Source organism: Pectinophora gossypiella, chromosome 15 (genome assembly GCF_024362695.1).
Source record: "Pectinophora gossypiella chromosome 15, ilPecGoss1.1, whole genome shotgun sequence".
NCBI classification, from domain to species: Eukaryota; Metazoa; Arthropoda; class Insecta; order Lepidoptera; family Gelechiidae; genus Pectinophora; species Pectinophora gossypiella.
Window position 1 is genome coordinate 98,040 of NC_065418.1, and position 23,846 is coordinate 121,885.

A 23,846-nucleotide genomic window follows, 5' to 3' on the forward strand; every position below is an offset into this window, starting at 1 on the left:
TAGTGCTGTCCTTTGTTTTAGTGAGTGTTCGCTAGAAAGAGGTTCCGAGCAGCCGGTTTCATACAACTGTCAAACTAAGATAAAATAATTGAGGCTTATAATAAAAGGCAGCTAAACGCAATAGAGTTTATCTAGATATACACGCTTTGGTATATTAACTAACAAATGCAACTAGGTGCAAAAAGCTTTTAAAAATAAATTAAAAAATTATGTTGTCGTTAGATACAGCTAGGTATCAATCAATTTTATTCGTTGTTACCTTGACGAAATATGTCTTCTTTACTTTATTGTTTCCGGATAACTTGACGTAAGTACTTGGATTTAGCTGCCTTTGATTTCATAGGCCTCAACAGAGTTTGAAATTGGACATTGTGACAGAATCGGCAGCACTATAGAGTATAAATACTGATGTATCCGGGTATCGATCCGTGGCGTGGTCTCCAGTGCGGCCGCGGTGATGGTACGCCATACGGTATCGACGTCGCCACGGAACGTGTATCCACTCGTAATTACGTTCAATCATGCAATATCCATTTTAGCAATAACGGCTATGTTTGTATAGATACTACTTAATGAGAGATTTTCCAGGACAAAAAGAAAATAAAAGTACTTACTTATAACCTACCCCCAAAAACGTTTTCATGTAAAACGTTGCCAAGAAGAGGTCATATCGATCGCAATGTCAAAAAAAAGTGGTGTAGATTGGAAACCTCTCATTAGATAGTATAGAGTGTATCATCTTTGTGAAATGTATCATATTTTTGACTCGATTTGGACTTAGTGAACTTACTTACCTAGCCTAGTGACTATATGCCATGACGATCGAAATATTTAGTTTGTAAGTTATTTATTTTTCTTGTTAAGTAAACGAAATATAAATAATTATAAATATTATCGTTTCTTTTCCTGAAGGAAATTCCCATATGTTTTTTAGAACCACGTTGTCTTAAACATTAAATCCAATGACATGAATGGAGTGCAGACTAGTGATTCAGATTACATAGCGTAGTTACCCATGTCCTCGAAAGGCGGCCTAACGAGGAGGTATCTGCAATTAGTCCCCCCCCAGCTGGCCGCAACAATCGCTCCGAGAAGTGCGCGCGCGCAACAGCGGGACATAGCTGGCGCGCCGCGCGCCGGTGACCAGCCGGCGGGGCTAAGCGGCACTCTACTGCGGCCGACCCTCGCTTAAACATTGACAATTATAAATCTGCGGTTGCTCTACCATACAATTCCGATTTAGGTATCGTGTTTTTGTTATCGCTCTTGTCGGGTTTTTTAAGCTGTGGACCTCCATGTACGAGACCTTAAAATAGTAGTGGTATGTTTATTACGAGACTAACTGAAGAATTTGTCTTGAGTTTTTAAATATTAACGACTGGCAATAAGTAATTAAAAAAAAATGTGAACTCATATATGGTAAAGTGCACCATAAAAATATGAAATTTATAACATTGGCCAAACTTATGGTCACTGCAGTGAACGGCGTAATCGCGGAGTATATATATAAACATATAAAAATGGCAACGAAGTAGGAATTCACGGGAATTGATTAATATGTCCGTGGACATGTTGCGATGGAATAGCGGAGATACCGCGCGGCGCGGGCGCGGGCCCACTGTCGTCCGACACGATGCGCCGTTGGCGGTACTGCTGCGGCACTGCTGCAGCGCTGCTGCGGCTCGGGGGCGGTGGCAATCGAATGCTGCACGCAGCGCATCAGCCGCAACTGGTGAGCCACGCGGTGGCGGAGTTACACAACCCGCTAATGGAGCTGCTTTACGATGTCGGCAGCGAGTCAGTGGAGCTCGCGACTTGATATAGTGGAATCGTTTCAGTGGGTGCGCGCGCCGCCGCCGCTGTAACTATCTTGTTTATATATAAAGTGTGTGCGGTGGCGGCTGCGCACACCGCTCAGCGACCGCACTCCGGCGCACGCGACGCCACCCGCCGCCTACACCACCCAACATGGACGCGATCCCAGTCTTGATGGTAAGAGAACCTCTATATCCCGCGTCGTCTGCCGCACGTATCCTGATCGTGCTGGTGCCTTGGTCACAGGATGCGCTCGATGTACTCAGGTGATAGTCGCATCTGATTCACACTTACATATTTTACATGATCATACAACGTGTAGGTACGTACGGTATACTTAGTAATGAACCATATCGACATAGCTTATTTGCTTAACTTATGCAAACTTGAATGTGTTGACCAAATGCGGAATAAATAGATAGCCTGTGTGTCTGTCTCCATTAGTTAGATGAGAATACATTGCAGGCTGCATCACCTTTTATTTATCACATATAATTCTAAACCTTAACGCAGGCGTTCCTAAACTTTTTCAGTTCTCGCACGTACAGGTTCAGGATGTTGTCTCGGGGCGCCCTGAAATCTATGGATACTAGGTGAGGTTACAAGATTAGGAATGAATATTATGTAAGTATAAGAGGAAGTCTGAAAGTAGCGCCAGTTAGGGAGAAATTGAGGGGCAACAGGTTGGCATGGTATGGGCATGTGATGGGGAGGGATGAAAGGCGTAAAACGACGAAAGTTATGAGTATGAATGTGGATGGATAGGGGTAGGGGCGACCCAAAGAAGTGTGGATGGATTGTGTAGGGTATTGGATTGGCGCTTTTCCTGCAGGCATAACTTGGAAGTGGTTTTCTTATTCTCCTTATATGTATTATATTGTATAGGCTATTTGTATGTATACGTGTATATATGTGTGTATGTTTATATATATATATATTATTTATTATACTTTTTTTTCTTTTTTTTTGTTATGTTGGTATCATTATATGTTTATTGCACCAGCCCGTGCTCCAATGAATAATCTTCTTTCACCCTAAGGTTGCCTGGCAGAAATTGCTGTTTAGCAATAAGGCCGCCTATTGTGCTTATGTTTTATTCGTATGTTTATGTCCTTTATATATGTTCTTGTGCAATAAAGTATTATTGATTGATTGATTGATTGATATTGTGTGTGAAAGGTGTGGGAACTGTGATGACGACTGACAGAAATGAAAGGTAGAGGAATACATGTTGTGCCGATAGTAAGGGCAGGAGCATGATGTGATATGTCCCAAATCCAATTTACTTACTTAAATACCCGCGAATGTCTGAGTTTATTGTCCGCAGAGAAATAAAACTTGAGTCTAATCAATAAGGTTTAACGTATCGCTAAGACGAACAGTTAATTCTTTAGTGTTATTTATTTGTTTATCAAGAAGTACCACTTCCTCCCTGGTGTCGGGTTATTATTGAGCTGCCTAAAGCCTCTACATGACTCTTGTAACGACTACCTAAGTACATACTCACTAAGTAAATATTAGCTGACGCCGACACCGATAACTGCCTTCCGAAGCACGGATCATCTTACTTTTTGGACAATCAGGTGATCAGCCTGTAATGTCCTAACCAAACTAAAGATCACAAAGTGATTTTTTGTGATATCTCCCTACCGGGATTCGAACCCGGAATCTCCGGATCGTGAGCCCAACGCTTAACCACTGGACCACGGAGGCCGTTAAGCAGCACAATAAGCGGCCTTATTGCTAAACAGCAATTTCCGCCAGGCAACCTAGTTATGTTCCAGTCCCTACCGTCGAGCGAGTTTTGATGTATACTTACGTGATTTTAAATGATTTGTTTCCACCGGGAATCGAACCTGGGACTCCCAGATAGAGAGACCACTAGGTATATCACGGAAACCGTCCAACCGAGCGCAGATCTATGCCAACGGTGCGCCTATGGCCGCGTGCGATCTGCAGCGCAGGCGCTGCTGCTTCCTTTGTTGCCGGCGTTACGTGCACCACTCATACATAACCTCCGTAATCGTGAATATTAAACTTGTAGATGTTGCCGATTTAGGCAGGTAATCATGTACAAGGCGGATACACTATACGGCTGTAATGATTGCACCTACTTTACTCGTAATAAATTGCAATTACGTGTATAGTTCTGCGAATGCAGCGCTCAGTGACGTCATGTGTAGTGAGTGTCCTCTGATTGGTCGCGAGCAGCCAGTAGCCGTGCGGCCACCAAGTCAATCAAAGACAGATACCTAACGACCTGTCCAGTCTACATTGAATGTTCCCATAAGTGGCGCGTAACTAATCGGAACTGGGCCGCCGCCGCCGCCGCCGCCGCTCGGCTCGAATTACACTAATTATCCGTATTATATTTTGTTGGCCCACTGGTTGAGCGTTCGGCTCACGACCCGGAGATTTCTGGTTCCAATTCCAGTGGATGTAAAATCGTAAAAACCACTTTGTGATTCCTAGTTTAGGCAGGCTGATCACCCGATTAGCGATTGTCAGAAAAGTAAAAGGATCCATGCCTCGGAGGGCACGTTAAGCAGTCGGTCTTGGCTATCTAAATATGAAGTCGTTACATGGCCCATATCGACGGCCTACGGCGGCACAATAGCAACCCTGACACCAAGTTTGATGTATAGTTGAATATGTCCATATTTAATGGTGTTTAACCAGGTAGAGTGTCATAAATATTGCGACTACAATGCACGTTATCAGGCCCCGGGCTTGAACCCTGACCTCCGTACGGACAGTGATTTATACCCTCTTGTTCTATAGGCCGACACTCGCCCGCCAACCATAATGTATCTTATTATTGTACTAAACGTAACGTTGTAAGGTAAACACGTGGTAGTAATGAAGGGTCAAGAAGCGTATGATATACTAACAAGAGGTAAGTGGTAACTACTTGGACTATGGACACTGGCGGAGTACGCACAGGACCGCGAAAAATGGAGAGGCCTTTGCCCAGCAGTGGGATCTTGTAGGCTACAATAGATTCGGTTGAAAGGAGGGTGTGTGGTTGCAGGTGCTGCTTGTAGTGAGCAGTGCATCGACGACGGACACTGAGCGGCGCCCGGCCCAGCAGCCGGTCAAGAGGCAGGTGCTGGGCGCGGCGGTGCTGGGCGCGACCCCGCTGGGCGCACTGGGCGCGCCTCTTGCCCCCCTGAGCGCGCCGCTCACTCCCCTGGGCGCGCAAGGCACGCCCCTCGCGCCGCTGCGCCCCGTCGCCACCTCCATCGCCATCGACCCCAACCCCGTGCTGCTCCGCCAAGAGGTGCCGCGGTACATCACCAGGACCATCACGCACAATATCCAGGTATACACCGCTCAATATACACTTTGTTTACTCACATGAATCGAATTTAATAACACGATCACACGAAAACGAATGATTAGCGGAATATTGTTAATGTTAAAATGTAACTTTTTAATAAACAGTCTGATCCATAGGCGTATGAATAAAACAAATTGACGCGAACTTTAGTGTAGGTTTATATTGACCGACACGATTGCTCTATTATGTTGGATATTGATCAAGTTATACCTATCTTAATGTCTCGTAGAGGCAGTCTACTAGTTGATATACGTGATGTCTGACAAAAAGTCGCCGCGCTACTTTTTAAATTAAATACTTATTGAATCATTCCCAGGTCCCAGTAGCGGTGCCGGTGGACCGTCCGGTGGTGGTGCCGGTGCCGCGGCCGTACCCGGTGGCCGTGGACCGGCCCGTGCCGGTGGACCGCCCGGTGCCGGTGGACCGGCCCGTGCCCGTGCCGGTGGTGCACCGCGTGCCGGTGGAGGTGACGCGGCACGTGCCGGTGTACTACGAGCGGCGCGTGCCAGTGCCGTACGCGGTGCCGGTGGAGCGGCCCGTGTACGTGGAGCGCGCTGTACCGGTGGCCGCGCCCGTGCCCGTGCCGGCGCCGGTGCCGGTGGCTGCGCCCGCGCCGCTGCTCCCCGCCGGCCTCTTCCCCAACGACCTGGCCAACTCCATCGCTTTATCCAACTCCGGTGCCATATTAAACGGTCGTTGAGTCGATCGTACGTTTAATGCTTAAGTATTTATCAGTGTATTGATATTCTAAATAAAGTTGAATGCAAGTAAAAACTTTATTTCCATATTTCACAACTCGTATACTTAAATGGTAAGTATTATCGTATTAGATCACGCACGTCATGATAGTTCCGCGCTTCATGGACGGAGTCGAATAATATAATGTCGCCGTATCAATTGTTACGACCGAGGGTTGCAGCATCTATGACGCTATGTAGGTATTTAGATAATATACTTAGTTACACTTTGCCAAATTGCCCCAGCGTTAGATATTAATTTTATCTGAAAAATATGCGTATAGGGGCTGTTTAACTGGGTCGGTAACGTCTCGAAGGAATGGAGGTTCAGAAGATGATGCAGCGTTGTTGGGGGCGCGGGTTCATGGGCGTGCCGGGGGCGCAGCGCCAGGCCGCCGCGAACTCCGCGCTGTTGTGCAGCGCCCCCAGCGCGCGCAGCCGCTGCGGCGAGTGCTCGTCGAGCCGCTCGGCGCACAGCGACGCGCGCGTCCACACGCCGCACCACAGCTGCAACGCACGCGCCACACACTGCACTACACACTCCATGAAGATATCTCTAAAACTCAATAAAACACAACAAAACCAGAAGCATGCAGCGCGGGGCAGTTCCATCGCGGGTCCGCGCCACAATATGCCATATTTAATTCCCGTGCGATATTCTCATACAATGTGGTGTTTCTGTAATATTTGTTTTGGTTTGACGCACTTTATAAAGCTTCTTGTATTACAACATGCGCTGCTACTGCTTCTGGTGTGCTTTTAGAGTCATGTCGGCGTGTCGGGGGACATGTGTTTCAAAAGGAATTTGTTGTTAGGAACCGCAACCGTAATCCAGTGAGACCAGGGACCCGCTGAGGATGTAGTATGGATGGACTTACGTTCCCATAAGATAGGAAGAAGAGCTGTTCCGGCGTGAAGTGCTCGAAGCCGGGCAAACGCGGCTCGGGTCGCGCGCGCAGGCGCCGGCGCAGCGCCCGCAGCGCCTCGCGCAGCCCACCGTTGTCCGCCAGGTTCTCACCTAGCGTCAGCTGCCCGTCCACCTGACACACCACAACCCCGGACATAACACAACATAAGCTCGTGGTTATATCCCAATTGTATTTAAGTTTATAAATTATGTAATACAAACTGGATTTAAAAAAAAAGAAAGGAAAGCATGAAACAGTAAGACTAGGGCCTTGTGCTGGGAGGTTTTCTGGCCACGTGTTTCGTTCAGCGTTACAGATTCCGATGTGGTAGTAGTTTTACAGCTAGTTACATAATATGTTATTTAATTTTTGACGTTCAAAAAGCGCTAACTTTGTAAGCCAATTTTGAAAAATAAATATTTTTGAATTGCGAGGTGGTCCACCTCGGAAACTCCACACAAAAGCCTCGTTCTTACACAGAAGCAGTTTTTGTACTACCTAATTGTGTGACTTCATACAAAGAGAGTCAAGCGTTCTACAAACTGAAATGATTAGCTTATAGGTACAGACTGATGATGCAATTGAGTAGGGCATGGACGATAAACCAAATAGAAGCATGTGGCATAGAGGGGTTTTATACCGTGTCTATTAGCACACTCGCGTTCTGCAGACAAAGTTCTCATTCTTTCCATGTGCCGCCTAACGCAAGTGCGAGCGAGACACAGTCGGTGCCCTCCCCTTTACTCTTTAACGGCTTACGGTAATTTAAGACTAAAGTACAACCCAGAGACTGCGGGAGACATACCGCGGTACGTTACGTACTATTATTCTTCTATATAATATTCTATGCTATAAGTCAGTTGTGTTGATAGAACCCAGTGGTGTGACGTCAGCCATGCAGCGGTTGGGATATTGTGACGTACATATTCGTCGATCTCCGGCAAGTAGTAGCGGGAGTACTGGTCGACGAAGCACTGCGTCGCGTTGAGGAACCCGGCCACCGTCTGGTTGCTCCACCACGGGACCAGGTTGCCGGCCTGGTCGAACTGACGACCTGCCACCGCAACAACAAACAAAATTTGATTATTTTTAATGTAGAAACATCAACATTACACCGAGCACCTAAACTGTTACATGTATACACAACCTAACAATGACCTTCCTCACAGTGTGATCTGAGGTATTAGGGAAAGGCTGCCAGTACTAGACCACGTCATAGTAACAAAGTGGTCAATATAAAAATAAAATTCCATATTATTTCCTCGATGGGAAATAGGCGTGAGTTTATGTATGTATGTGTTTAAAATAAACATCACGTTTAGTAGGTTTCAAACCTAAAAGTATTGACGAGTCCGGTTTTCCACCGAAGCGACCGCCACCCGACCTTCAAACCTCACCATTTATGGTAGCAGTGATTGAGGTGTGACGTCATTGCGTATCTCTACCAACCAAACATTTCACCTTTATTTCACCCCTCAGATTATAACATCGATAGGACTAGTCAACTGAAAATGTGTACGCTATTTTCCAAGGGGTGGTTGTTTTTTAATGATTTACTAACACACAGGGTGTTAGGGACACTGTACCGAATACTGAGAAGGATGATTCTGATTTTAATATCAAGTAGAACCATCCCTTAAAGTTTTCGTTACGGTATCACTGACACCCTGTACAGTGAAGAATGCTTACCTTACATACACCTGTAGTATTCCTGAGTCATGTTTTATTTTGAATGTAGTCATAGTCATTTATTGATAATAATAATTACATGTCACAGATATTACAAAATTCAATTACATTAAAATATATTATCAATTACAGGTAAGGTTCATCATATCCATCTTTGGACTTCGTATCAACAGTGGCTGCAAGTTGTCTTTGATTACTTGTGGCTCTGCCCACCCCATTAGGGATTACGGGCGTGAGTTTATGTATGTTTTATGTATCAATTACAGGTCGTCAAAACTATAGAATGCCTGCTCAATAAGCCATTTTTTTAAGTTTAATTTTAAATATAGTACAATTTTCAGACTTGTACTGTACTTACCTATTCAGTAGCGGTCCTGGCAAAATATTTAGGTGGTGCGAGATCTCACAGTAGTGCTCCTCAAAATTCAGTATTTTTCGATTTAGTTTACGGCCACCGAAGTATACATAAATTAAATCTTTTAAAAATGTCGTTTACAGCCACCCATTAAATGTAATAGTTTTATGTCGCCGGTAAGAGGTTTAATTCACAGGGCAGGTGTGCCCAATCCAGTTACTCCCCTGTAGGTCCGGGGCTGTCTTGGCTGGTGGCACCCCCCCTAAAACGGCGCCCGATGCGATCGCGCCGCTCGCACCACCCTAGGGCCGCCACTGTACCTATTTATCGCCATTTGTGTATATTATAATCATAATCTATATATTGTAATCATTTGTATTTTTCTAATCAACCGACCCGATGATATACTATTAAATAACATCTAAGGCTTCATGTTGCCCAACACTTAAAAAGGCAACACTTAAATTTCATACAAAAGACATCAACGAGATTATTTTTTTCGTTGTATAATAATGTATTTTTGACTATAGCTAAGCCTATAATGATATTATTAGGTTATTAGTAGTGACTGACTGAATATGTAATATAATTATAATTATGAATAAAATAAATTAAAATAATAATAATTATATCATCTTTAAATATTTGAGTAAGTATTTTTCTAATTTGACTTAATTTCTACTATTTTATTGATTTTAGAATTTTAATTTTATAATTGCTACATGCCTAAAATAAATTGTTTTTATTTATTTTTATAACTTTACTACTGAGCTATTTCTTTTAATCTAGCTTATGTTTGTACGTATTTATTTAAGGTTCCGTGCTTTCCTCAATAAATAAATAAAAATAAATAAATAGTTTTGGTGATTCTGATAAAATGCAGCGACGGTCACACACTTACCATAGTTATCAAATCCATGGGTGATCTCGTGACCCAGTATGGTCCCCAAAGATCCGTAGTTCAATGAACTAAAACAAAGATGATAAATGTGAACATGTCGCGTGCCGTCTGAATGTGAACTAAATCATGTTATCTGGCGATACTCACTCCAGGCCGAGGTCAAAAAACGGATACTGTAGCATCACCAAGGGAACCGCTGCGTCCAAACATTTTGCCAAAATACTTGAGCACCGTTATAATCGAATATACAAATATATAAAGGTACAGTTAACTACAGGTCCTTGTGTAATGAATGAACCTTGAGAACAATACTTACTTATAGTGTTCTCCTGGAAGGTGTGATACGCGTTGACCTCCGTGGGGTCAGTGGCCCAGGTGAAGTTGTTGGCGTCGCGGAACCGCGCCAGCATCTTCCGGAGCTTGCGCTGGTTGATGGTGATCATGTTCCACAGGTGCGCGCGCGCGTCCGCCCGCACGCCCGCGTAGTACCTGTCGAGCGCGCCCGGCCGCTGCAGCCACTCCGGGAACCCGACCAGCGAGCGCATGCGCGCGATCTTCTGGTACGTCGCCAGCTTCGTGTCGTCATCCATCCAGCGCGCGCGCCCCACCAGGTGCGCCAGCGCGTGCTTCATCTCCTCCAGCATCGTCTCGATCTACAACCAAACTCTCATTGATAACGATATGAAGACGCTCCGCTCCTGCGTCTGCGACCGCTCCCAGCGCACCGACCTTGGGCTTAGTTTCATCGAGGAAGTGCTCGTCGGCGATGGCATACGCGATGGCCATGCTGAGCATTTCATTGGCGACGCCGGCGCAGTGCAGGCTGCGCGGGGTGCCCTCGACTCCCTCGCCGCTCTCGCCCGCCGCCTCTTCTTGCGCGCGCGTCGCCAGCTGCCGCAGCTCCCGCGTCGTATGCACCGACATCACCTCCACGACCTGCCGACGGCCAGGTCTACAATATCGAACAGCTCCAAGGTTGTAACGGCATTTGATCAGTTGTTCTCTTAAATAAAGCGAGGCGACGCACCTTCATCCAGACATAGAGCTGCACGGTGGCGGGCGGCGCGCCCTCGACCAGGGCAGTCATGAGTGTGAGGTAGGTGAGGTCGGGCTCGGAGACCAGCACCTTGTCGTCGTCGAAGTCGAGCACGACCCCGCTGTCGGCGAACACGCCGCGCAGGTACCGCGCCCACAACCCGCCCCCCTCGACCTCGCCACCGGTCAGCGCCTGCAGCTCCGCCGCGCTGTACTCCGGCACGGCCGCGTACAGGTCTTCTGCCTCCGTGTCGTTGCTGGACTCCAGCTGGAACACCGACCAATGTTACTATGCAAGCGTACTTATAATGTAAGCGTCGACGCGCGGTTGGCGCCTCTATATTCATCGAGCTTTTCGGATAGATTTTTAATGTTTCAGCACTTTGATGTGTGTGTTTATCAGCGCCTTAACTACGTGGGCGGCGAGACGCTCGGATGGCTCTGGCTGAGTCAGCTGATGTTCATCCACCTCCCCGCCGCCGCCCTGCGTGACGCAGGCGGTGACTAGCACTTCCAAGCAGACTAAACTACTTATGTATTTTTTCTATATTTTTACTTTAAAGTTTATGGACTTAAGTTCTGATCATAGACTTATTTTTGTTCGTGCTTACCGCGATTGGGTATATCGACGTGGAAGAAGCAAATACTCCTATCTTACATTTTTAGGCCAATCGACTTTTAGATGTAGTTCGTTGCAAAATCTAATTTTACGTTGGCTGGCAAGATCTCTTATATTATATTATAATACATTAATACGATTCTCTACTAGCTTCAATGTCGCATGTCAGTGCTGCTCATTCTTTCTAAGGACATTTAGTTAGTTTATGCTGATTTTATACTGAAGTGTTCAATAATTCAGTTGAGGCGGTCACGCTGACCGCTCGGCCGCTTATTAATAATGAGTATCCCATATCGAGCGATGCCCTGACAGCTGTGATTGTAACATGACGAGGTAAACGTTCACCAGACACGTCCAATATTTGAGGTGGGTAACGTGGACGTGGGGAGGTTACTCACGTCAACGAACTAGGTATACTTATGTGTTAGTCTGAACTGAACTAACAAAAAATTACCTACGATAAAATATTCAGTGGGCGCTTATAAACTGTTTTTAGGACCTATCGATTGAATGATGTTAGAACTTAGAATATTGCTGCGACACTCACAGTTAGGGCTCCAACTAGGTCGAGGATACTGGACTAAATGTTATGTTGTATAGATTGGTTGTTTTATTATACATGTATTGACACAGAAGAATGAAAGAAGAAAGAGGATGGAAGGGCCCTAACGCGCGTTCTGTATTACAACAGCTGTCGTCGGTTCAACCCCACTCTCTTTTGCTCCTGCAAACTGATAAGTACGAAAGCTCTACGATTTCTCAAATTCTATAGTCACTTTACCGGCAATTAATATTTTTTTGCGCTGCAGGTTATTTATAATGCACAAGACGACCTTTTTATATACTATCGCGAAGATCCGCGCACTTCTTTCTTCTATTCCGTGTAGATTTGTTGTTCGCGCGGTTCATCGTATCCGCCTTTGTACGACTAGTACCTAAGTAATTAGGGTTACCTTGTTGATGATATGATCGTGCGGTTTCACGAGACGGCCGCTAACAAAACAGCTCTTGGCGACGTGTTTATATTTTACTGGAATCATTGTAACAGTGGGAATTACCTCATAGAGCTGTTCGTTAAAGATGTAGTAGGTGTCCGCCGCCTGAAGTATGATTTGTTGCAGGTCGTGATCTTGGTCGGGGTCGGCGGGGTCGGCGGCATCGGCGGGATCGGCGGCGTCGGCGGGGTCAGTGGTGTCGGCGGAGTCGGTGGTGTTGGCGGCGGCGTGCAGCACGGCGCGCATGAGCCCGGCGTAGTAGCGGCGGTAGGCGGCCGCCGCCCGCTCCGTGTCCGCGCCCGCCGCCCGCCGCCGTCGTGGCCGCGCCCGCTCCCCTCGCTCTCGTCGAGTTATAATGTTCCTTCTCCCAGTGTGGCGCTTCCTTTTACTGTGCATGCTAAATGAACTAATACTTGAGTCTGTCTGTTTCGTCATACAAAAGTTAAGATATTAATAATGTTTTACAACCTGTGGGATCATTTTACTATCACTAAGACTAGAGCGAATCCTAAACTTTGCCTATCGGGATAAATACGTAGTTCGGGAGAGACTTGTGGTGAAGCTGTATGTTCGGACCTGGGGAAGGGGTCGGTGGTCTCCGGCGAGCCCATGACGAGACGGTAGCGCGAGGAGTTGCGCGGGTCGGTGAAGATGTCGAAGCCGACGAGCACGTCCATGGCGAGCTGCGTCTTGACGCTGACGGCTGCAGCCAGCCAGTCGAAGTGCGTCGGCGCCGCCGCCGCCGGGGACAGCGCCGCCGGCCGCGCGGGCAGCCCCAGCGCCCGCAGCGCCGCCAGCACCGGCTGCAGCCCGAGCGCGTCCAAAGTTTCTGTGGAACAGTATGCTATTACATCAAATACGACAGACCAGGACGAGATTAGAGTAGGTAGGTACATTAAACTGGTGAGCTTGCATGAAGATTTTGATGAGACTGGCAGAAGCGAGTGGTGTGTCAGGATCATAGTAAGTGGAATTCCCTGGTCTCTATCCCAAGGGGAAATACCTATATGTATGTAGATTTACATACAGCGGAGTCACCGGACTATAATTATTACCATCACATCATCACCAGCCTAAACTAGCCGCTGTCAGCTCCCTTAGTGATGTCGTCACTCGTCCAGGGCGGACGCCTTCTAATAATAATAAGTTCTAGAATAAGATAAGTTAAGTCCTAGAAATACCAGTGTTACCATGGCGCACGTGGGGAGTGCGTGTACGCACCGGTGTCCATGCAGGCGGCGTAGACGCGGCGCGCCTGCGTGAGCGCTCGCGGGTCCTCGGCACTGTCGTTGCTGGAGAGCACGTCGCGCACGCGCACGAACACGCGGGTCTGTTTGTCGCGGAACCAGTCGTACGAGCGCAGCCCGTCCGGCCGCGGGTGCTCCGTCGCCCACTTGCCGCATGCGTACTGCACCGCACCAATATACACAAGTAAGTACTCATTATATTTAATCGAAATCAAAAAAGAAGATTTTCAATTTGATCTTTTGATGGTATTGTTGTTCGCTAGGGAGACAATTATGACGAATGTATATTATGTACACGTTGGAATTAAGTACACAATATTCGTATGCGTTAATCAAAGTGGGCGTCTAAACACGTCGCCTCACTGGTGTATGTATCTTTGAAGTGCGTGTCAGGACCTGGTAGAAGTCGGTGCAGGGGTCGGCGGCCACGTCCATGCTGAGCGCCAGGTTGGCGGCGGACCGCAGGCACGCGTGGCTCGTGCACACGGCAGCCGGTACCACGCGCCGCGCACGCGCATCTGACAGCACACCACACAATTAGGTACATTCACACTCAACTTTATTTTAGACTAGGCACTTTTAAAGAATCAATCTATTTATATCCTCCAAAGACCGAATGTTCTTTATAAATCCAAACCCCATTGTTTAACTATTGTGTCTGGAAATCTCGGTCTTAAAAGGTTAAAAAAGTACTTATTAAAAAACTTAAGAAAATATGAATGAGATAGGTTCGTTCTGATGTTATGGCATGACGAAGGGAAATACGGATTATTTTTTATTATAGAGGAGATAAAGTAAGGAGTGCTGGATAGAGTGACTGTTTATAGAACTGTGAAAATAAGGTAAAATTTTATTTGCGGCTGCCCAAATCTATAAAAAAATAAGTGTAATATGTGAAGTACTACGTATTAAAATATCATAACAAATATAAAAAGTGTTAAGTTTAGACCTTGGCCTGCCTGGGCCCACATACCTACTTTACATACATATATAAACTCAAGGTCACCATCATGGAACTTAAATAGAATCTTGACTTATGATGTGGTGTTCTGTAACTATGGATGGGTTGACGAGGGTCTTGTGGCATCTGATGGATATGGACATTGGTATTCTATAGTGTAGTATGAGAGGGTCGCTTCACTATCATTCTATTTCTTTCTTTCTTTAATAAATGTTTCTTTCTTTCACTATCCACACCATCTAACTACCCTCAGCTGAAATGCCAGTCGTGCGCTATTGCCACTCCCGTACTTATTGAATTTTCAGCTATATAAGACGTTGCCACAGAGACACTGTATAAATCATCTGATCAAGATGTAAAGGCCTATGATATGACTCTATAGTATCATGTTACACACCAAGTGGGTGCTGGTGTGTATAATGTAGTGATTTACATTATCTTTGCTGTGCGTGGTGCACTCCATGCAATCTCCATTCATAGCAATAGTCATAAATATCGTATTCAAGTGATTATGATGAATAAGATAACAAGTTCTCAAAAAGGTGCCGAAGTTTTTCATGCAGCTACTTTCCTCCGGCTATACAGGTTGTGAGAAGCTGCTGTCGTTTTAAGCGGATGAGACGTTCGACAAAATTGATGATACAAAGTGTAACTATGTTACCTATTAAATAAAGATATTTTTGAATTTGAGTTTGAACAGTAAAAATGGTAGATGTGTGTGTTGTCACTCACAGAGCACGGAGAGCGCGACGACTAGACAGAGCAGCAGCAGCAGCAGCGCCAGCAGCGCTATCAGCGCCGCGCGCTGCTGGTGCCGGCGCCGGAACCTGCGCACACGCATACCATGTCACGTACTGTAACCACGACGTTTCACTTGTAACGTCCATATGTAGAGACGGAGACGAACTAACGTGATAGTGTGAGGTGCCAATGAGGTTTGAAAAGGCCACATTGAGCATTATTTATTAAAAAGCAATATTGTTGTTTTTATTAACGAAAAATCGTCCTAATAAAAGATCTACGGTGTAAGTATGTCGAGATTCTCGATTGGCACGTCATGGCTACGTTGAACATTTATTTTGATAACATAGCACGTAGATGTATAAAGGTTCGCCACCCCTGCCCCATACTGTAAATTTATCAGTGTCTGACCTGGCGGTGCGCGAGCCCACGGCCACCAGGTACCCGGCGGCGCGCAGCTCGCGGCCGTTCTTCAGCGGCGGCGTTGCGCGCGCGCTGCCGGCGCCTGCACATAATAAACGTACACACTTACATGCCATGGAATACCCCACGCCAGCCTAAGCTAGTATAGTCCCAATTGGGGTAGAGGTACAGCATCTATCGCAAGATGAACTAAGTGCCCACACCTCACCAAACATTCACCCTAAAAATTTAAAAACATTAAGTTCAACTTTCTTACAGAGCTATACAGATGGCGGCTGATGGCCGGCACGCAACATAATAATTTAGGCAAGTGTTAATTTGGGACTAAATTCTTTCAAGTAACTTTTATTTGTATAAACACTACCAACTTGGGTACTAGAGACATTGAATTCATTTCTTTATAAATGGTATAAAAAAATTGTTAGTAATAAGTATTAAATAAACGAAGATGTCTCCAAGTCTGGTGGTGAATCAAGACTGATGGCTCGTCGTGGCTACATTGAACATTTCTTTGGAATAAATGCCATGTAGATAAAAAAACACAAAAATACGTTCGCCAACCTTCTTATAAGAGACTTGTATATGCAAAAGAAAAAGGTGTAATGTATAATAGTGTAATTGTGACCTCAGATCCCTGAATGAAATAAATAAAAAAAAAGTATTCAGGGGTTTGCTACGCCGTAGCTGCTACGCCTCGTCCGCCTACGTTGGCGCGTCGCGCCGTAGTCGCGGCAATATTATGCAAGAAACATTATAATGCAAACAAGACTACAGAATTGAAGATTTTTTATATGAGGTTGTAAGTACAAGTAAATACGTAATAAAACTTTTAGGTACTTAGTACATTAGTTACTGCATGCTTTTACAGTTGACGGTATTTCAGTCGAAGCATACTTTAACGATAACCTACTGTAAAATATTTTATTACTTGTTAACGACCCGCCCCGACTTGGCACGGGTGCATTTTAACGAATTTTAAAAGTATTCTATATAAAACTCGCCAAAAAAATAAATTAGCCAAATTTGGTCGAGCCGTTTTCAAGTGATGGAGTTTTGTTTCCTCTGGTAATAACTTCCTCCGTGCCGGGCCGTCGCGTATACCCGGGTATAATAACTTATTAAACGTATCATGTTAAGAATGACGGCTGGACAGATAAAGTATACCGCCTAGTGCCAAAGAGACGATAGGTATGTCTCTCCTGCTGTCATTTTTATTAAGACATGAAGGTATATAGAGGTTAAGTCTATGACTAGAAAGCGATGTGGGTCATTGTTCAAAAAACAAATAGTTACACGTAGCAATACACTAGGCAGATAGCATCAGGCCGGCGCGGCGGGTGCGCCGCCGCGGACCAAGGTTTGCACAAAATTAGCATTTGTTACTTCAATTTACCTAAACTATATTTTAGGCGGACAGTTACCCTTGCGGCTAACACACGAATATCGTTAGCATTCAGGGTTTTGGTCGATGGAGTCAAATAATACTGGTATACCCATAATTGGTTCCGCTGAACAACAAGAAAGCGTGTCCCATCCACAGATGCTATAGGAGGAGCAGACTAAACATAAATATCACACACACATTGATAATGTATTGTGTAGCAGTTATTGCATCCTGTCTGAACGGCCTCGGCTCACGATCTGGAGGTGCCGGGTTCGAATCCCGGTGGGGACATATCATAAAAATCACTTTGTGATCCCTAGTTTGGTTAGGATATTACAGGCTGATCACCTGATTGTCCGAAAGTAAGACGATCCGTGCTTCGAAAGGCACGTTAAGCCGTTAGTCCCAGTAACTACTTACTGATGTAAATACATAGTCGTTACATGAGCCATGTCAGGGGCCTTTGGCGGCTCAATAGTAACCCTGTCACCAGGGTTGATGAGGTTGGTAATCCACCTTACAACCCGATACGATAGAAGAAGATTGCATCCTGCTCACGATACAAGCGGTATAATATATTCGTAATCTGTGTGACAAGTCTTTGCTGATTGTCTTTTGCCATGACAATTCCTTAGGTATATTAAGTCCGTGGTCCCACCATAGGCCACATTGATAGTAGGCGACATTAAGGCCAAACGCGAGCCTATTTTATAAAAAAGGTAAGAGTTTAGTAAGAATGCATTAGAATCACTATAAAAAACTCAAAATAAAGACTTATGAAGACTTTTAGGAAACGAAGTAACAGTAGACTAATTAAATAGAGCTACAAATGTATTAAAATAAAGCACTTACGTATTACCAAGATACCTCATGCAGTGTCATTTACCTTGTCAGATAGGGGCAGACTGACTACTGGTATATATATAAATATATTATTTATGACAGAGGGATTGTGTCCTCTAACATGATGGACTAATGTTATGGGCGATAGGCTGATCCCTTATCACCATAAGGTTCATCATATCCATCTTTGGACTTCGTATCAACAGTGGCTGCAAGTTGTCTTTGATTACTTGTGGCTCTGCCCACCCCATTTAAATTACGGGCGTGAGTTTATGTATGTATGTATTATTTATGACACTGTACTGTTATAACGATATTTACCTCTATATCTGAAGTAACACGAATGTGTACAGAATGTTATCATAAATAAATGCGATGTCGCTATGGTCATGTGGTGCACCGGCTTGTTTCTCATACGGGGAGTGCTAGTTCGATCCTCGTTACCTGACTTGCACTAATGAGTTATTCATTTATCTTAAGTGCAATCATCATACAGTTTGCTATCAACCATCAAGTGCAGACGGCAATAAGGCTCACCACCTTTCTTCTATGCTCGATGAAGCGTGGATACGTAATTCAACATGGGATGGCGGATGTTATTTTTATTATTATTATGTACCTCTGAAGACCCCATTTTGGGATTATAGTCGAGTTTATGTTGCTGTATGCTATAAATAAATGTAGATCACGTCAACGCAGAAAGTAAATACTGACGTGCGACGGAAGGGCCCATGCCGTCGGCGCCCACGCCTGCCGCAGGGTCGCCGTGGTCGCGCGCGCCCACACCTGACCACGCGCTCTGCACCACGCTCATTCTACTACTCTAACTTACACAGCTTCACCAAAACATTCACTAGCTTCACGTCAACTAAAATATTATGCCTTAGAAATGTAAGAAATAAAAACATCTTCGTTTTAGTGTGAGTCTCACAAAAGTTTAGTTTGAAAGTTTTTGAGAGGTATTCGTGGAGTGTGGCCGTGGTGTGAGCGTGGTGCGCTGTGCGCCGCGGGCGCGGCGGGACTGCGCGAGCACGCGCCGCCGGGCCGCGGCCGAGACGGGGGCGCCACTCGCCGCCACCCACCAGGTACGCTGAAAGTTTCATGAAAAGTTGATTTTAATTATAAACTAACAGAATCATTTATTCAACGCAATTATCATGGATAAACTTGTTGAAGGTCAATGTAACATTTTTGAATTTACGACAATTTAAGGTGTTATGGCTGAGGAGAAGAAATGACAAGAAACTGCAACAGCAACACATCTTTTAAAAACCAATGAGGGTATACATTACAACCGGACATTTTTATCATTTAGGTAGTCATTAATCTTATAATAAGCTTTTTTACATAAAGTAAGCTTTAAATTTATTTTCTGACAAATTTAAAATATTATCTGGTATTTTATTGTAAAAACGTATACATAACCCCAAAAAAGATGAATTTAATTTACTTAATCTAGAATTTTGAATAGCAATTTTATTTTTATTTCTTGTTTTGTAAGTATGCCTTTCACAGTTAGTTTCTCGGAAGGAGAGATACATTTTTACGTACATACATAATGTTTTCATAAATATATTGACTTGCGACCGTCAGTATACTCGTATTTATTTTTTTAAACAGCCCCCTAAAAAGAGTCCCGACGACGCAGATTATAAATAGTGTGAACATCCTCCGTGGTCCAGTGGTTGAGCGTTGGGCTGACGATCCGCAAGTCCCGGGTTTTATTTAATACAGGTGGGGACATATCGCAAAAATATTTTGTTTGGTTCAATCACTAGTTTGATTAGGACACTGCAGGCTGATCAACCGATTGTCCGAAAACAAGATGATCCGTGCTTCGGAAAGCACGTTAAGAAGTCTGTCCGGCTAATATTTCCTTAGTAAGTATGTAGTCGATACATGAGCCATGTCAGGGGCCTTTGGCGGCTCAATACTAACTCTGATACCCGAAAGAAAATTATAAACTCCGATACTCAAGTTTCATAACGTGCCTAATGTTAGATTTAAATTATTACGAATTGCTGCGCCGTGGCTCCAACAGCCTGCTGCAGGCGGCAGCGGCGACCCTGGAGGCGGCCACTGCTATCATGCACCAATGGACTGCTGTCGGCTCTTGTACTTGTTTGTTAATAATAATCAATGGACCAACTTGTTCGAATTATATTCATTTAATCCATTAGACAGAAACACAGTAAAATTTTACGTAAGAAAAAAAATGCTTCATTGACTAATGTTTATCCGGTAAGTATAGATACAACGGTGCTAATTCCTGTAAATACCATCTAATTTTATTTTAAGTTATATCTGTCATTTTCTTATCCGCCGAAAAGGAAAGGGACGGGTAATCGACAAGCATAAAATTTATGGAACACACGTTAATTTTAAGCACAAATCTAAACCAACCGTCTAAAAATTTTACATCCGCCAATAACCCGACACAGTTAAGTAGACAGCACGTCAAACGGATTGCATACCAGCGACGTACCTTTTGATTCGCCCGGGTTATTCATTCATTTACTCATTCTTCCTAAAATTAAGAGCTGTGAATCATCCGTCCCTTTCCTTTTCGACGGATATGAAAATGACGGATATAACTTAAAATAAAATTAGGCGGTGTCTGCAGGAATCGGGGCCAACATTTATTTACGTAACAACTTTTTTATCAACTGACTTATTATATGACATTCGCTACTTGGCCGAACAAATGAGAAACGCTGAGGGCTTCCACCTGGTAACAACAGACACATAGAAAATACTTACTTCCACAGAAATGTCATATAGTGTGATGGCGGCAGCGGAGCGCCCGGCGGTGCCTGGAGGCCGCATCGATCACACAGCGCGCCCGTCGGGGCCTCCTGACCAGGCCAGACTGGGCAAGGACCCCCAGGTTACTGACATATCTCCAATAATAATTTTAGAAAACAACAGATGAATCAATAAGTAGCTGCAGTTCTGTAGTTCACCGGCTAGATTCTCAAACGTGGAGTGCCGGTTTTTTTTTACCTTTGATGGGTTTGCTTTTGGCCTCAGACTTGCCCGGAGGCATTGACGAAGCCTAAGATGGAAGGAGCTTGCCCAGAAGGTGCCTGTGCACTCTGGCCTTGAAAGCACCCGGGTTATATGATGCCCCTGACATGGCTCATGTAACGACTACTTATTTACATCAGTAAGTAGTAACCGGGACCAACGGCTTAACGTGCCTTCCGAAGCACAGATCATCTTTCTTTCGGATAATCAGGTGATCAGTCTGTAATTTCCTATAACCACACTAAGGATCACAAAGTGATTTTCGTGATGTGTCCCCACCGAGAAACCCGGGACCTCCGGATCGTGAGCCCAACGCTCAAACCACTGCACTACGGAGGCCGTTGTAAGTGAATAACGCAAGTCGATGTTGGTTTTGGCTTCGGCCAAAAATTAATATAATACATCTTTCTTATTCATCATGTTTACCCTCTCGCTCAGAATAAGCAACTTAAAGGCATATCACGTCGGTATAATTTCTTATCTCCTGCCGTCGGAATAATACAGAAGTGACTATGAAGTAAGTAGGTATAATAAATAATAATATAAAATTAGGTATTTAATTTTACTTCATAATGTTTTGTACGTTATCTACTACCTCCATGTACATTAGGCAAACATTTAGGTAACTAAATGGTAACTAAATGTTTGCGTCCGCTATTGTTATTCGTGTTTCCCGCACAATACAAATGGGTTCAGTAGTAGATATACTACCTAACCTTAGTATTAGTCCGAGTTTTCATTGTGAACGTACTTTTATATATCTTTTTACATGACTATCTACTTGGCTGGACAAACGGGGAGCGCTCAGGTCTCTTACTTTGTACAAAATTTAAGACAATGGGATTGAAACGGCCCAATTGGAGGGCGGTGTAGACCCTAGGGAGTGGATGTCTGATAGCGATAAGCGCTGAATGAGGGAAACCGTCTACCACACTGGCGGGGTCCTGAAGTGTATGTTGTCGCGAGCTGATTGGCCGCCTCTATATGGCTAGAATAATCGGATCGTCAGTGTACTTAACTTCTTATACATTATCTATGAACTTTTTTGGGGACAACGTTCGAACTATTGGATTGAGTTTAATGTATGTCCTCAATCAATCAACCGGCTGTGACATCGACCGGTGTCCGGCGGCCGGCGGCCGGCGGCCGGCGGTCGATAGCTCGGCATGCATCTTTTATGTGGATCGATCGACAGCCGACACAGCTGACCCATAAACACCACTACTTATCTGTCGCCGATCGCTCATATTCAATAATTTATGCTTTTATGGCATGTGTCTATGCAGATAAGCTTGCACGTTACGATGCATAATAACAACACGCTAACGTTATAACTATATATTTTGAATAGGTTTATATTGTACATGCAATAAATCACTCAATAACTACCTAGAAGGGGGGTCAGTGAACGTAGGAGCCGCCGAGCTCGTCGCGGATGTAGTCGCGGATGATGTCCTCGAAGCTGGCGTCGGCGGTGAACCCGAGCCGCAGCGCGCGCGCCGCCGTGAACTGCGCGGGGAACGACGCCACCATGCGCGCCACCGCCGCGTCCGGCGCCAGCCGCACGCGGCCCGTCACGGCCGGGCCCGCCACCGCCGCCAGCGCTGCCAGCATGTCGCCCACCGCCACCGACAGCCCCGGTAACGTCAGCGCCCGCCGCTCGCCCAGCGCCGCGGCCGGCACCGTGGCCGCGCGCTGCAGGTTGCGTAGCGCCGCGGCTGGGCTGCACAGCCATAGCCGCTGCTCGAGCGGCACGGGGCAGTCGGCCGGCAGCCCCGCCAGCGGCTCGCGCACGATGCCGCTGGCGAACGACGTGACGGCGCGGTTGGCGGCGCCGGCGCGCACGCTCACGGTGGGCAGCCGCACGGAGCGGCCATCCACGAGCCCGCGCCGCGAGTAGTCGTCGATCAGCAGCTCGCTCATCGCCTTCGCGGTGCCGTACGAGTTCTGCGGCGTGAGCGCCGTGAGGTCGTCGACGACGTCGGGCAGCTCCCCGCCGAACACGCCTACGGTGCTGGCGAACACGAGCCGCAGCGCGGGGTTGGTGCGCGCCGCCTCGTCCAGCAGCGCGCGCGTCGCGTCGAAGTTGACGCGCAGCCCCAGCTCGAGGTCGGCCTCCGCGTGGCCGCTGACCACGGCGGCCAGGTGGAACAGCACGTCGGTGTCGGGGGCGATCACGCGCTGCGCAGCGCCGGGCGCGCCCAGCTCGAGCACGAGGGTGGCCACGGGCACCTGCGCTCGCGGCGGCAGCGGCGGCGGGACCACGTCTACCAGCAGCAGCTCGGTCACCGGCAGCGCCGCGTCGCCCGCCGCCAGCCGCGCCGCCAGCCGCGCGCCCAGGAAGCCCGCCGCGCCCGTCACCACCACCTTCATAGCTGCAGTATCGCGCTGCCCGCCACAGTACGCGCCGCGCCGCGACGCTGCTCTCATCTGCTGCGTGTCTCGGCCGCCGCTGTTATCTCCGCGCCCCGCGACCCGCTGATAGCCGCAGCGTTACATAACGTTTGTTGCGTCAATGTCAAGATTGTTTGTATCTGGATTCAAAGGCGAGATAATTATGTTTGTTACATCGCTGTGTACAGATATACCTACGTATGGACAATCAGTTAAAAATCCATCTAGGTAATTATTAATTGACAAACAGACCAATCCTCAGGGAAAAGTTAACATAATGCAATGGCTGTGTGCACGACCAATGACGACCAATGACGGTGGTAGAGGTGTACGAGTATACACGCTATTATTAAGTCGTCCTTTAACAAGGCACAAATCCTGGAAACCACTTTTATATCAATTTTATCTATGATCCAAACCAAACATGAATTC

General features: G+C 46.0%; 3 protein-coding genes across 4 annotated transcripts; 1 reads left to right on the top strand and 2 right to left on the bottom strand.

The window, feature by feature from the left end:
* The first annotated feature begins 1,633 nt into the window (after nucleotides 1–1,633).
* LOC126373419 (BCL-6 corepressor-like protein 1) lies at nucleotides 1,634–5,923 on the top strand. Its single transcript, XM_050019576.1, has 4 exons — nucleotides 1,634–1,797; nucleotides 1,887–1,992; nucleotides 4,847–5,137; nucleotides 5,472–5,923. The coding sequence occupies exons 1-4, from the start codon at nucleotides 1,634–1,636 to the stop codon at nucleotides 5,853–5,855; spliced, it is 945 nt and encodes a 314-aa protein (XP_049875533.1). The 3' UTR covers nucleotides 5,856–5,923.
* LOC126373084 (membrane metallo-endopeptidase-like 1) lies at nucleotides 5,908–20,800 on the bottom strand. Its single transcript, XM_050019071.1, has 16 exons — nucleotides 20,754–20,800; nucleotides 18,708–19,083; nucleotides 15,755–15,848; nucleotides 15,335–15,429; nucleotides 14,038–14,159; nucleotides 13,616–13,802; nucleotides 12,971–13,223; nucleotides 12,458–12,791; nucleotides 10,773–11,048; nucleotides 10,475–10,681; nucleotides 10,062–10,398; nucleotides 9,893–9,941; nucleotides 9,746–9,813; nucleotides 7,724–7,854; nucleotides 6,771–6,932; nucleotides 5,908–6,399 (listed from the first exon to the last, which is right to left on the bottom strand). The coding sequence occupies exons 2-16, from the start codon at nucleotides 18,805–18,807 to the stop codon at nucleotides 6,220–6,222; spliced, it is 2,595 nt and encodes an 864-aa protein (XP_049875028.1). The 5' UTR covers nucleotides 18,808–19,083; nucleotides 20,754–20,800; the 3' UTR covers nucleotides 5,908–6,219.
* Nucleotides 20,801–20,844: 44 nt separating this feature from the next.
* On the bottom strand, nucleotides 20,845–23,775 carry LOC126373169 (D-erythronate dehydrogenase-like). 2 transcript variants are annotated; one of them, XM_050019202.1, is made up of 2 exons: nucleotides 22,410–23,775; nucleotides 20,845–20,862 (listed from the first exon to the last, which is right to left on the bottom strand). In XM_050019202.1, the coding sequence occupies exon 1, from the start codon at nucleotides 23,448–23,450 to the stop codon at nucleotides 22,422–22,424; it is 1,029 nt and encodes a 342-aa protein (XP_049875159.1). In that variant the 5' UTR covers nucleotides 23,451–23,775; the 3' UTR covers nucleotides 20,845–20,862; nucleotides 22,410–22,421. The 2 variants fall into 2 exon arrangements, with proteins under 2 accessions (XP_049875159.1, XP_049875160.1); XM_050019203.1 differs by lacking the exon at nucleotides 20,845–20,862 and adding an exon at nucleotides 21,581–22,008.
* Nucleotides 23,776–23,846: the final 71 nt, after the last annotated feature.

Excerpts from the sequence above, each read along its gene's own strand:
- LOC126373419 (XM_050019576.1), top strand. The coding sequence starts at position 1,634 with ATGCGCCGTTGGCGGTACTGCTGCGGCACTGCTGCAGCGCTGCTGCGG. Across the intron at positions 1,993-4,846 it reads ACGCGATCCCAGTCTTGATG|GTGCTGCTTGTAGTGAGCAG; the intron begins GTAAGAGAACCT and ends GTGTGGTTGCAG. Across the intron at positions 5,138-5,471 it reads CCATCACGCACAATATCCAG|GTCCCAGTAGCGGTGCCGGT; the intron begins GTATACACCGCT and ends AATCATTCCCAG.
- LOC126373084 (XM_050019071.1), bottom strand. The coding sequence starts at position 18,807 with ATGAGCGTGGTGCAGAGCGCGTGGTCAGGTGTGGGCGCGCGCGACCAC. Across the intron at positions 15,849-18,707 it reads CATGGGCCCTTCCGTCGCAC|GCGCCGGCAGCGCGCGCGCA; the intron begins GTCAGTATTTAC and ends TATTATGTGCAG. Across the intron at positions 9,942-10,061 it reads CTTCCAGGAGAACACTATAA|CGGTTCCCTTGGTGATGCTA; the intron begins GTAAGTATTGTT and ends GTTTGGACGCAG.
- LOC126373169 (XM_050019202.1), bottom strand. The coding sequence starts at position 23,450 with ATGAGAGCAGCGTCGCGGCGCGGCGCGTACTGTGGCGGGCAGCGCGAT.